This window comes from Paralichthys olivaceus, chromosome 20, assembly GCF_024713975.1.
Source record: "Paralichthys olivaceus isolate ysfri-2021 chromosome 20, ASM2471397v2, whole genome shotgun sequence".
NCBI classification, from domain to species: Eukaryota; Metazoa; Chordata; class Actinopteri; order Pleuronectiformes; family Paralichthyidae; genus Paralichthys; species Paralichthys olivaceus.
In genome coordinates, this window is record NC_091112.1 from 1,116,237 (window position 1) to 1,130,482 (window position 14,246).

Sequence of the window (14,246 nt, forward strand, 5' to 3'; positions counted from 1 at the left end):
TGTGTGTATGTGTGTGTGTGTGTGTGTGCTCACCTCCTCTGTCCTGACTGTGGCCACAGCGCCCCCCAGTGTCCTGCAATGGAAGTTTGCTTCAGGCTCCTCGTGACCTTTTCACAGCAGAAATCCAGAACCAGCGTCAACTTCAAGCAGCGATTTGAAATATTCCAGCTGTGAAAACGACTGTTTCTCGACCTTTCACACTCGAAGAACATCATGAAGTAGGTTTTTAAATCTAAGTGTGAAAACTGTCATCATACTTCAAAACAACTCTGAAATTATATTGAAATGTTTATTCTAAGTTTTATCTATAAAGGTTAATCAAACTTTGTGTGATTGAATTGAACTTTGCCTTTCAAGAGTTCGAGATTCCTCAGTGGCTCTTTTTCTCCTGCAGAGGATGAAGAAATATCTGCTGCTCCACGAGTCTGACGTCATTTCAAATGGAACTAATATCGCTGCTATGAGATGAATCATAAACCACAAAAAACATACACAACATTCAAAGAAAAGAGTTTGAAGTCCGGTTTGAAGTCATAAAATATTTCAAATAGTTTTATTCAAAATCCCGACAGAGGCCTATTTACAAATATTTGACAGTGTTTATAGTGCATATATCTCCTCTTTCAAGTTTTATCTTTAAGTTTATAGTTTTTGGCTTACACACGAGGGAGACTGTTGACTGAACACACTGTAGTAATACTTTGTATATTTACAGCCAAAAAGACACGAGAATTAAACATTACAGAAAAACCTAATCAGACGTCAGAATGTACACCGAAGGCGAGAATAAGCGAGTCTCTCTGCACAGCACACACACTCTACAGTCAGGGAGCAGGAGGAGGTGTGAACACGGGAATCAAACGTCACATGCATTTGGCCCACTGTCATGAGAGGTGAAGCAGGAGCACGGATTCAAAGTGCTGCTCGTCTTGGCATTACAGTCGAAGGGACATTCTGTGGATATTCACAGCTGCAGAGCGACGGGACGTCGTGGTCCTGATGCTGAGAGATATTTCCTGTCACCATGGCAACAACAGATACCTCCTTTTGCCGACAGGAATGCAGGATGAGGTCTGAGTTTAACTCAGCGGGGGAACAAGTAGTAAAACACAGTCAGGTCCAGAGATGTGCTCCACAAACAAACACGGGGTAAAATGAGATTAATGTGATAATAAATGAATAATGAATCCTTCAGATGACGACAAAGAATCAATCTGGTGCAGCTAGAAACTGAGCCTGAGGTCAACAGTGTGTCTTTTCACCTCTTTATCTTCTCTGAGCATGTGTGTGTGTGTGTGTGTGTGTGTGTGTGTGTGTGTGTGTGTGTGTGTGTGTGTGGCTTGAGCTGGTTGGAAATAGGCAGGATCAGATCAGCTGTGCACAGGTAAATCCTGCTGTAAGCCACCGCTTGCCGAGGAGACCTCAGCTTTACCGCGGGGACACATTCAGGGACGTGAACCTGCCTCGGTGCCGTCATGTGTGACATTGACCTGCGCTGCTCTTGTGTAACGGCTGTTTGACGTTTTCCTCAGAGAAACAGACAGAAACTCAGAAAATTCAACATCACATCACATCACACTCAGTCCTGCATCAACAACATGCAGTTTACAGTTATGACGAATATGTGGATTATATATAGATTTTTTTTTTTATCTGGAAATACAAATTTCATTCCTACAAAAAGTGTGTTTTTTTTTCAATATGAAATACTAATAGAAAATCTCAATGTGCAAAATCACCACCATTCGATTTCGCTAACTCCGACCTGTCTCATAAAAAAAGTCCTGCGTCAGCTTTATTCCTTCGTCTCCACCGATCAGCGAGCAGATGTGTGATTTTAGAGCTTTAACACGTGTGACTCATCGTTTCTGTGCCTTTCAGCTTCTTCCTTCACGTCCTGTAACATTTGGGTTTGCTCACATACCAGAGAGAACAAGCTGGAGCAGGCGAGCTAATGGCAACGAGCAACCTTTGGTCCTGTGCTGATGGAGGAAAATCCTATTATGTGTTTGAGATCCCTCAGAGCAGTCGCAGTCATGACCACGCAGCCGGTAAATCCAAAGCCCTGCGCTCTCTGAAGCCTTCAGAGTCGTCCTGCTGAGGGTGTGAGAGCGAGGGGGGAGAGGGTGGAGAAGGCAGAAAGATCGGAACAGGAATGGCAAAAAGAAAATATATAGAAAAAGCTAAATAACTCCTCGCTCTGCCCGTTCTGACCTTATGTTCATAAAGTTCTGCGTTGAGACACCAGAGCAGTGAAGTGAATAATCCCATCATCTTTGATCCGAGACAAAATCATATTCTTTCCAACTTTCCAGCCATTTTGGACTCAGGCGTATAATCGTGATCTGTGTGCGGGGGTCCAGTGGCGGCTCTTAGTGGCAGGGTTCAAACGGGAACTCGGTGAGTCCACCATGGAGCTCCACGGACTCCTCGGACCAGGACATGACGTCCCCGATGAGGTGGCCTCCGCAGGTCGCCTGGGTATGGATCTCGTTGGACGTCAGGACTCTGGACCAGAACTGCAGATCTGAGAGTTCGCCCATGAAGGACTGAGTGACGTCGAAGCGTCCTCCCACCGTGTCCTGAGCACACAGAGTTTGTTAAAACTATAAATCAGAGACGGACTAGAAGAGAAGAAATGGTGACTGGGAACTTTAAACATGTTAATTTATCACAAATTCATTTACACTTATGCTGATTTCATTGCCAGCATCTCATCTCGTACCTGCTCCTGCCCCACGATGAAGACCCCTCCTGGTTTGATGGAGTGCCAGGCTGACAGGTTCTGCCCCGAGCCTTTCTTCACCCCGTCCTGGTAGGCCTCCCAGGCTCCGTCACGGGTCGACCACGTCACGCACACGTGATGCCACTTCCCATCCGTCATGGTTATGGGCAGAGTCACCGCCTTAACACACAGGTGGAGAGAACGAGTCAGATAAACATTATGGAAGTTATTGTCTTTTTATGATGATGTAATCAAAACTTTCATCATGGTATATTAATAGTATGATATCATAATACTGTAAAACTGATTTCTGCCAAAGTTCAACAGTGTTGTTTTAGAACTATTGAAGACAGATAAAAACGTAAAGTCAGATTTTCGCCGCCCACGTTCTATTGTCCATGAAAACCCATTAAGTAGTTTTTGCACAATCCTGCTGATGAACAAAACAACTGACACATGACCTCCTCTGCTCAGGTGATGATGAATGATAAGATTACACTCATAATATTAATAAATGAAGCGGCTCAGTCTGTGACAAGATAATAAGAAAACTGAGGCCCGACTGTGTGATGTCAGATTTCAGACATTTAATCATAAATGAGTTTCACACACACACACACACTTGTTTTGTGTTTGTCTTCGTCACCTTCAGTGAATTAATGAAAGAGACTGAAATGAATCTGAGGATTATTTAACTGTGTCATCGATCAGTCTGCTGACTCAAAGTCTGCGACCGGACCAAAACAAGCACGACAGTTTAGGCCCGTTCATTACGTTAATCAGATTAATTGCTCTGTTGATTTGTTTGTGGAGCTCAGAGCTCAGGAGGAGGACGAGTATCAGTCTGACGCTCAGGAGGACGAAGGTATCAGCCTTTCAGAGAATGAAAGATTAACGGCTCAATAGAATAATTAAATAATTTGTGTGTCAATCTGTGTTCAGGTTAAAGTGTGATTAAATCTGACAGATACAGTACAAGATGAATTCAATTCTACCAAAAAATGAGTTTTTATCAGGGGCTGAAGTTCAAGAATATTTATTTATGCCACATTTGAAAAGAACAAAAAAATAGTTTTGTGAGCTCATAGAAATTTGACCTCTGACCTTTCTTCTAATCAGATCATCTGTGAGCTCCAGTGGATGTTAGTTAAACATCTGAGCAGATTTCCTGAATGTGTTCCTGAGATATTGTGTTCACAGGGTAAAAAATTTGCTCTGATGTTGCTTTGAATTGCAGAACGCACCGTGTTTACATGGAAATCAAACCACCTGCATTTCTCCTACCTTGTCATTGATGAGCAGCTCCATCGGGTTGCTGCCCCACTCGATGAGCACCAGCTCGTTGGCTTGTCCGGGTACAGCGTAGGAGAATGGCGTGCCGAGGCCTGGTCCCGCCCCTGCCTTCAGCCACAGGCAGATGGTCAGGGCAAAGATCTCGTTGACCACGGAACGCTTCATCCTGGCGTACATGTAGTTGGTCCTCATGGGGAAGTCGAGCATGAAGGCGCTGGGGCTCTTCAGCTTCTTGTGGTCGCTTTGGCCGTGGTGTATTTGGCCGAGCACCGTCTCCAGCTTGCTGTGACCGGCGCCACGCAGACTCGTCTCTTTGCTGCTGAAAGGCAGTCGTCGAGGGTGATGATCGTTGTCATGGCGACCTTCATGGTGGTCATTGCCGCGGTGCTTGTCATGGTGATCGTCGTGGTGGTCATCGTGGTGGCCGGGTTCTTGGTGGTAGTCGTGGCGGCCGTGGTGGTCATCATGGTGGTCGTCATGATGGTCGCCATGGTGATCATCGTGGTGATCGCCGTGGTGATCACCATGGTGGTCGTCGTGGTGGTCGCCGTGATGATCGTCGTGATGGTCATCATGGTGGTCGCTGCGATGGTTGTTATAGCGGCCATGATAGCGGCCGCGGGGCCAGTCATAGTGGTGATCATAGCTGTGATCGCGATGGCGACTGTGGTGACTGCTGTGGTGGTTGTAGCGGGGGCTGCCGTGGTGGTTGCTGTGATGGCTGTTGTGGTGGTTGTTGCGGTAACCATTACCATGGTGATCATCGTGATGGTCGTCATGATGGTCATCATGGTGGTCGTCATGGTGGTTGCTGCCACGGTGGTCATCGTGGTTGTCATCGTGGTGGTCGTCATGGTGGCCGCTGCCATGGTGGTCATCGTGATGGTCATCATGGTGGTCGTCGTGGTTGCCGTAGTCATGGTGATCTCGGTGGTAACCGTGCAGCTGCTCCTCCAGGGCGGTGATCTTCCTCTGCAGCAGTTCTCTGAGTGAGCTGGAGTACGAGCTGGACGAGTTCCTCGCCTGCAGACGTGGAAACATGAGACAAAAAAATTACTTCCAACAGCTTCACAGACTCTTCAACTATTTAACATTTAGAATTATTAAACTAAATTAAGTACTCTGGTATCAATGAAGTATTCCAAGGTAATGTGAAAGTATTCTGGGAGATCACAAAACACATTGAGAGGTAAAGCAAAGTCAAAGATTCTGCCTGTGACCCTTCGAGGATCAATAGAAAAGATGCTGGACACATTTTTCATCGTCATGAAACATAACAGCTAAACTTTAATTCTCTTGATGAAGTAATAACAGCGACTGTATCTTGAAAGACTCCTGATGACGACGAAGAAGACCATGTGACAGTGCTGGCAGCTCAGGGAAGAGGGCGGAGCTTGGGCAGGAACTGTTACCACCTTGGACAAGAACCAGTCTGAAGGAGTCAGAGGTGAACAAAGAGAATAAAGAAGAACTGCTGGTCTGATTAAAATTTTTAATTTGCAGGGGAATAGTTTCCGCCCTGCCCCCGCTCACCCTCCTCTTCCTCACCAGCAAATCCGGCTTTGTTCCATGCCAGCACACGCCACGATTAATATCCGCGTCAGGCAGGATGAAGCTAATTGAAGGTGAAGCTGGATAGCGCTCTGCGGCGCGTGGCCAGAGGCCGGCATAGACATCCTGTTTGAGGAGGGAGCGGTGGAGGTAAATCCTGGCTCCACTTCTCGAAGGGGATTTTTTGGCAACACTTTCCCTGAGTGCCGCCTGAGACCACCTGCGCCCATAATGAGCTGTTCACAGGCCGGCGGGCAGCAGGGTGTTAGTCTCGGATTGTTGGAACAGCAGAAATGTTTTTTTCCAGCTGCTGGAACACAGTTTAGAAAGTGTAGCACATGATGTCACCTGCTGTTCGCAGCAAAGACACAAAGACACAACTAAAGAAACAACAACAACACAAGCTGAAGTTTCCAGGGAGCAGGTTCCATGTTTTACAGGTTTAAACTAAAACAACAGGAATTTTTTAAAAAGCTTTTTATGAAGAGGTCGTGAACCTCTGCTCCTTCTGGATTCAGTTTTTGCTGCTACTCTTGTTTTTTGCTCAGATTTGATTCTTGTGTTTCACACCGTGACGAGTTTCTCTTTTGTTTTGTTGTGAGTTCACCGAGACAAATTCCAATTAAAAGGCAATAAAATATTTAATCTTGAATCTCTTGAATCCTTTTCATGAAACAAATGTATTTTTACGTCGTTATTGAATTATCTCTACTTTTCTGTTTGATGCTTGTGTTTCCCTGCATCGATAAACTCAACATTAAATGAGTGAATGAAAAAATCTGAACATCAAATGAATGATTGGGATTCATTCTGATCATGTGACTGGTCGACGTCCTCTGAGCCGCGCTGGTCTGACGGTTGGTGACGGCGGTTGTTTGAGGTCGGAGGTGATTGAGGCCTAATCAATTTGCAGCAGCTTCCTGTTTGAGCTCAGCCACTGAGACTCAGGAGAGAGAACGAGAGCCTGATCATTTCCAAAACGTCATGAGCGTCGAGCGGCTCCGAGAAAACCAATGACCCGCTGTGATATGAGCTTTAAGGACGGTGTGTGGGTACGTGTGTGAAACCATAACATAAAAATAATGGTTATTATTTATTTCCATTACAATAAAAGTTCAATTATATTATTAGTATTTCTCAGTGTAACACGTGTAAAAAAACAGCTTTTATTTGGTGGTGAACTCAGACCCAGTCCAGCGTCTTAATGAGACACGTCTGTCTCACAGAGTTTTGGCAGAAGACATCGTGGCAGCTGATTCGGCGGCGGAGCTCATGACCCTCAGTGACGCAGGATCTGACCCCAATCAAGTCAAACCTTTGATTGGCTTCCGCCGCCCGGCAGACTGTTCATCTCTGTGTTTGCAGACACACGGTCGAGCTTCTTAAAATGTTTGTGTGGTGGAGAAAGAGCAAAGTTCAAATAAAGAATCAATATCGTAAAATGATGGCGATGCCATGTCTCACCTGCAGGTTCTCCAGTCGCTCCTTCAGCGTCTGCAGCGTCTTTCCCGTCTGCTCTGGAGAGAAGGAGCTGTGTTTGCTGTACGGGCCCTTCCTGTGGTGGGGGTCCGACCTGTGGCTGCCGTGGGAGTAGTGGTGATCGCTGCCGTGATACGATGGCGGCCCGTGGTGCGTCGAGGACGAGGACGTGTGGTGGCTGCCGTGATGCCCGTGGTGGTCATCGTGGTCGCCGTCGTGGTGGTTGTCGCGGTGATTGTCGTGATTGGTGTCGTGGTGGTTGTCGCGGTGATTGTCGTGATTGGTGTCGTGGTGGTTGTCATGGTTATTGTGGTGGTGGGTGTCATGGTGACCCCCGCTGTGGTGACCCCCGAAGCCCTCACACAAGGTGAGCTTGGCGGTCAGCTCCCTGATGGTCTCCCGCTGGTCCAGGATCGTCTCCTTCTGCCTCACCAGGCTTTCTCGCAGATGTAAGATGGTGGCTTTGGCCTCGTCTGACATCATCCCTCGCCAGGGGCCGCCACTGTGGCCGTTAGTGTGGCCGTTAGTGCTCGGTCCGTGGGGCACACTGGGCGGGGAGTAGCAGCTGGGGTCTGCTTCTGGCGGAATCGGGGTGCAAACAAATTTGGGGCTCATGCCATAGCTGTATTCTATACCAGGCAAACTGGCTGTTGCTGCCGCGCAAGACAGGAAGTAGTAGAAAATAAGAGGACGGAGGGGGAAGAGCGGGAGGACGAACCCCAGAGTGGCTCCGACCCATCGGTGCCTCACAGACATGAGACTCAGAGGACTGACGTCTCTGGCCATGTTGGATCAGAGGTTGTTCTTGACAAACGAGAGTCCTTAGTGTCGCTGAGACCAGCACCATGTATGGAGCTCATTGGCGTTGGAGTCGAAGATGTCTGGGAAAAGCATGTCAACAATAAACCTGCAGGTCAAAGCTCCTCTCAGACAGACTCACGCACTCTGAGGTCAGATTCCAAAAAACACAGATACTTTATCTGTCCTGCTTCCCGACGAGAGGATCACACAGGCTTTCCTGGCTGCGCGGCGAGCTAACGAGCCACGAGAGCTCGGCCGACGGATCCTGACCGAGTCCAGGAGAAGGTTCTGGGCTCCTGCCAGCCAGGTGATCTCTCTCAGCTCCAAGGACCTCCTGAATTTAGCGGCCAAGAATAATCCCTTTAACTTTGGCCTCTAACCATCAGATCCCCGAGTGCTCCGACCTGTGAGCTGTCAGAAGACACAGCACAAGAAGAGAAATATCACAATTATCCATTTTAATTATAAACAACAGCAAAACAAACAGATGTTTCCATACAGCTGTTGTGTACTCTATACATTGTACATGAGAATATATATATAACAGGTGAGTCAGACGTGATCTGCATCGTAAACATTCATCTCCAATTATCAAACACCCCTTCAGTCTGTCAGCACTTCCTGTCCGCCCTGAGCCAGCAAACTACCGGGGGAGGGGGTTGGGGGGGTCATCACGGCTGCAGCCGGCCAGTGTAATCAGATTACAGACAATTAATCCGGTCCCAGAACCGCAGCCCAGTGCTTCACGTAATGAAAGCTGGTTTAGGTTCGAGGCGTGGGCGGACATGTTGAGCTCAGCCTCTCACTGCGGAGCCTCCTCTGCCCTCGGCCGGCAGCTGATTGGCTGTTTGAAGGCGGCGGAGTGAGGCAACAGAATCAGAGGGGAGCGATCCGGATGAACTGTCTGAAGTGATAAAGAACTGTGAAGCCAGATTAAATGTCCCTCAGCGCACATAGTGTGTTGTTTAATTATAGGAAGAACTTGGGAGGTGGTTCCCAGGCTGGACGTACACAGGATATTTAATATCTGTAGGTTTATAACTGCTCCATGTTTCCGGCTCTTAAACCGTGTGTCAGTGTCTCAGGATCTCTGGATCTCTGACTTTTGTCTATACAAATCATCAAAGTGTAGAAAGACGATCAAGTATTTTATTGTAGATCGATGATGGAAAAAGTTTTTAATCATTATTCAAGCTCAAGACTGCAGCATCACAAAATGTGAATCAGTGAAGGAATGAAGTTTGTACCGTTGACATCTTGTTTTGATTTGAACTTTGACATATTTCTCAAAGTTATCACTTCTGTATAAAGTCAAACGTGTCTGAACAAAAGTTTCTTGACTGTTTACAGAAACAAACAGTTTGTTTTGTGCAGCTTGTGTTTTTACGTCGTATTGTTAGTGAGAGAAAAATTAGAATTGATTATATTTCAGCTCAATGATCTATTTTAACGTTTCCTCTTAAACAAATCAATTTTAAGAGGTCGACGACAGCATGAGGTGAGTGATCCTCACGATTAATGGGTCGTCCAGAGAGCGACTGTTTCCCTCTGAGCGTCTTATCTCTGTGGCCGATGACCAAACACCCTGGACACATCAAACCTGTGTGATCTGCACCTTCTGTGACACTCTTTACCTGATTCAACCCGACCTTCCTCAGGGGCAGACGTGACAGATAAAGATCCTGCACGTCGATGTTCATGGGAACTAAATTTAAAATAATAAGTATAAACTACACGTTTCTGTCCTTATGAAATATTCCAGAATATTTTCCTCTTCAGGACAAACAGCGTCCGGTTTCTAACTGATGTGTATCGGAAACAGAAGTTCAGCCATTTTGTGTTTAGCTGATGTTAAATTAATTTTAATCATCTGAAAACTAGAGCTCGACTGATTTATCAAAGTGGCTTTTTACAGACGTGTCAGTATCTGCATTCATGTTATACGATATTAAAACTTTGATTTTACAGAATAAACGTGTATTTATATAAATAGTTTGTTTATTCTCCAAAAAGAAAATGAGTGTTGTTGTGTTTAGAATAAAGAATAAAACGAATGTAGTGATTGCACATGGTAATCTTTAAATTTTAAAGAATATATATAATTGAAAGATTTTCACCACAATTTCAACAATATTGTTTCAGAGCTACTTTCTGAGAAAATCAAAAATCGAAAATGTTTCCTTTCGGCCTTTTGTCACATATTAAATGAACCATTCTGTTTCAATAAGAGGAGCACGTTAAATAAAACACATCAGTGTTTGAGGTTCACATCATCAGAGCCTCAGGCTGATGAAGGCTCCTCCTCCTCCTCCTCCTCCTCCTCCTCCTCCTCCTCCTCCTCCTCTTAAGAGCTGCAGACTAATGGGATTGGTCGGCTTTAATGCTATTTAACGGAGGCTTGGCTTCAGGGTCCCGGTTCCGCCTGACAAACTTGACCCCTGCTCCAGAGTCAAGCCATTGTTGTGACACATGCCACCACAGAAGAAGAACATGTGCATGATGAGGACGTCGTCAACCAATGTGAACACACGTCACATATTTTAAAGTTCAAATTCATCTTTAGAATAATGTTGATTCTTTCTATGGTTGATGATGTCACTGCTCTAAAACTTAACAGGTTAATAAAAACTTTCAGTGCACAAACTGTATTAGTGCATGTTCTGAGCTCCTCCCCTTCCTGTGCGGCTCTGATCTCACCTTCCCCGCCTCACGCAGCGCATCACATGACCCACCCTTCTCCGCAGAGGTGAGTCCGTCTGAACGTGACCGGTCACCACACTTTGAGCTCCGGCGGTTCGATCCCTTGTTGTGACACCGTGTTGTGAGGAGGAGGGGGGGGGGGGGTGAAACGTTCCAACAAAACACAAAACATCCAATCACAGAGCTGGAAATCCAGACTCTCGTGGCCCAAGAGAAAGAATATGTTGAATATTATCAGTAAACTACTACGAAGACTTCCCTCAAACTGTTCTGGGATTTCACAGAGTTACTGAATTTTCTTTTTTTAGCTCAAAATAATGAAACAAAATGGACGTTCTGCACAAGAGCGAAGCTGAAATATCGAAGAATGAATTAAAAGGTAAATTATTATAAATTGGTTTTATATTTTTATATCTGAGAGGTTTAATGAACAAACGAAGTCTGGTGCTTTTTCAACACCTGCATCTTATTTATCATCCAGTTAGTTTTCACATTTAATGGGATCAGTGTCTTTTTGTGCTGTAGCGACGGTGACTTTGAATCATGAGACTTTTCATTGATAGAAACCATTTTCTTTTGTGAGGACCTTTTTCTTGTTGTGGGAACTTTTCACCGTGTGATTGTTTTTCATTTATTCGCCGTTGAAGACTAAATTTCAGAGTCACGTTGTCTGAACTCTCCTCAGGCTGCTTTTTAATTTGACATTTTAAATTGTGTTTCACTGGAAATAAACAGTTTCGTTCTGTCACGTCTCTGCTCGAGTAGAAAAAAAAGACAAAACTCCTCATTCACAAAGTCCTCGTGACTCTCCGTCACTCTTGATTTACATCATAATCATAATTTACTGATGTGACAGCTTCTTTTCATTCTCTTGTTGTGGTTGTGGTCACTGTTAAAACACGGTTCGTCTCAGAGCTCATCAACCGACATCAGCTGATTTAAAACCAGCTGAGGAGGAGTTCGCCTCGTTCTGACTCTGCCGCTGCCTCACACGTGTAATTACAGCTCAGCTGCACCCGTGTACTTTCTTACTTCAGTACATGTTGATGTCAGTAATTTAGTCTTTGTGTTGTCGTTAACTACAGAGAACACATCTTCTAATGTGCCGCGAGTTTTCATCTGCTCCAACACAAACATTAGACAGAAGAAAATCAAGTGTCCTGACTGTGTCCGTCACAGAGGAGGAGCCTGTGTCAGCAACTCACGTCTGATCATCTATGTTCTGGATTTCTGGGATCGATGAAGCATCAGGATTCGTTTTTAAGTCCAAATATAATTTTAATCTTTATAACGTTGGAAATGTTTCCGATTCTGGAGAATTTGCAGTAAAATATGTTTTTTCCTTTCCACTCATGAAGTGAATGTTGCCTCTAAATGAACTGTACGACCTCCTGCGGCTCGTTTGGGTGAGTCCGAGGTCGGCGACCTTCCTTCGGGGTCAGCTGCGGCGACCTCCCTGCCTGGGGTCGCCCTCGCCGGGTCAGCTGGGAGTACGTGTGATGCTGTGAGAAGATTTCAGGGTCAAGTGTCAAGAGTGAAAACACAAACCGGCTAATGAGGCGATGCGAGGGCTTATATGAGAACGTGTGAGGTCCGGCTGAGGTTTCTCGACTCTCCAGTGGAACAGAAGAGAAAAATCAGTAGAGAGATTTTCTGTTTCCTCTCTGGTCGTGACCAAGCAGTTTTAAATCTTTCTGTTCAACAGCTTCTTCATGTGAAGCTGAGACGCCATTTTATTTGATCTGTGCAGCACTAATACTCTTTAAATACAGAGGAAGAGAAACTGTTTCCTCTGCAGAACGAGGCAGAGAAAAGAAAAGACTCTTCCTCTCATCACCTGCAGGTTTAAGTCACGGTCCAGTGTTTAGAGAACCACCATCGTTTATCCTGATTCCTGGCCGTCAGTCATTAAGTGAGAGCGGGCGTCACTCTCGACAGGAGGTGGACTTCTGCTCTGGAGGTTGATGGATCTCCTCACATTTGGTTTGGCCCCTGTAAGCCGTCTCTGGCCTCGCTGCCGCTAATAAGAGGAGTCACACCAAGGTCTCGGAGCTGCACGTGGACTCCTGCCCGGCAGCGTTTTCTTCGATCGGGGCCAAAGACTCAGAAGGAGACGACGAGAGCGAAGTGGAAAAGATGTGAAACCGTCAACAGGCTCAACTTTGAAAGTCTTTAAAGTCTAAAAAGCCTTGAAACGTCAACTGAAATAACAATTTATCAACGTTTGTCATAAAGTTTCCTGGAATTGTGAATGTGGAGCTGAAAGTGGACGGAAGTGGAAAGTTTGACGGTGGATCAACTTCTTCATGTGGAATCAGACCAACGGGCTGAAGACGTGTCACACGTGACGTAAAGCTCATCAAACCTGCACCGAACGTTAGACGAGGCTGAAGCCGCTCCGCACGCAAACATGGAGACAGGGAGGGGCCAGAGCCTGACGAGGTGATCTTACAAAGCCTCTGATTGGTTGATTATATGTGAAAAATGATTCTTACTAACGCATCACATTTCATATTTCACCCCTTGACTTAACATCTGCAGTATTTTACTGACGCTGACACAATTTAAATCAATTTAAATCAAATGAAAAGCTTAACGACACGTCCGTCCCGTGGTTTCACTCGACGACACGTATGAACCCAGAAAAACGTCATGTTTCCAGGACAACCGGCTCCTCGTCACCGACCAACGCAGAACAGTCTTTTAAATTGCTTTTAGTCGAAGTTCAAATCGTTTGCGTGAATCTGTCTTTGAGTGATTTTAAGGTTTATTGTCTAGATCTAATGTGTGTGTGTGTGTGTGTTGTGAACACACACGGCCGTTTACGTACACACAGTACATCCCATAAGCTGCATAAGCACATGGTGTCAATCCTTCAGAGTATTACACACGATAAAGTATCTCACCTCATCTTCACAAGAGTAAAAACACATTTTAAAACTTCTGAATATGAAAAGTAATAATAAAGACAGGAGAGTCGCCTCGTCCGTCTGCGGCAGCGTTCAGAATGAGTGTGACAGATGGACGCTGAGCTTCCAGGAAGATTTCACCTTCAGGGATTCGCTTCACTGGAAGTTCACTGTCCCGCTGCTCCGACCCAAAGAAAATAAACAAGTGGAATTTATTTTATGAAAAGTTTTCTTACCTGCTGAGAAGTTTGAAGTCTCCGAGCTGTTTAGTCCATTCGGCTCCTGATCAGCTTGAGGAGGATTGGCTTTAGGTGGATAATTTTAACTCTCTCTCCCCCTCTCTCTCTCTCTCTCTCTCTCTCTATCTAACACACAGACACACAGACACACACACACACACACACACACACACACACACACACACACACACACACACACACACACACACACACACACACACACACACACACACAGACACATAATGCATTTCCTAACCTCTAACCCAAACTGTGTCCATCGCAGCCACAACACTTCCTGCTCTGATCACGGAGAACATCACAACCTGCTCGACAAACTTTTACTTTCCTCCACCATGGAGGTTATGTTTCCACCTGTGTGTGTGTTTGTGTGTTTATGATCAAGATAACACACAAACACACAAACACACAAACTGATTTTCACAAAACCTGGTGGAGAACGAGTCAGAGAAGAGCTCGTTAAATGTTGGTACAGGTTCACATCAGGTTTGTTGGAGTGTAAAGGTTTAGACTAAACAGTTTTTGGGGATT

General features: G+C 45.5%; 1 protein-coding gene across 1 annotated transcript; it reads right to left on the reverse strand.

The window, feature by feature from the left end:
• Positions 1–524: 524 nt before the first annotated feature.
• Positions 525–13,824, reverse strand: LOC109646216 (uncharacterized). The gene is made up of 5 exons (XM_069516827.1): positions 13,695–13,824; positions 7,034–8,260; positions 4,010–5,041; positions 2,726–2,905; positions 525–2,582 (listed from the first exon to the last, which is right to left on the reverse strand). The coding sequence occupies exons 2-5, from the start codon at positions 7,832–7,834 to the stop codon at positions 2,373–2,375; spliced, it is 2,223 nt and encodes a 740-aa protein (XP_069372928.1). The 5' UTR covers positions 7,835–8,260; positions 13,695–13,824; the 3' UTR covers positions 525–2,372.
• Between the last annotated feature and the right edge of the window lie 422 nt (positions 13,825–14,246).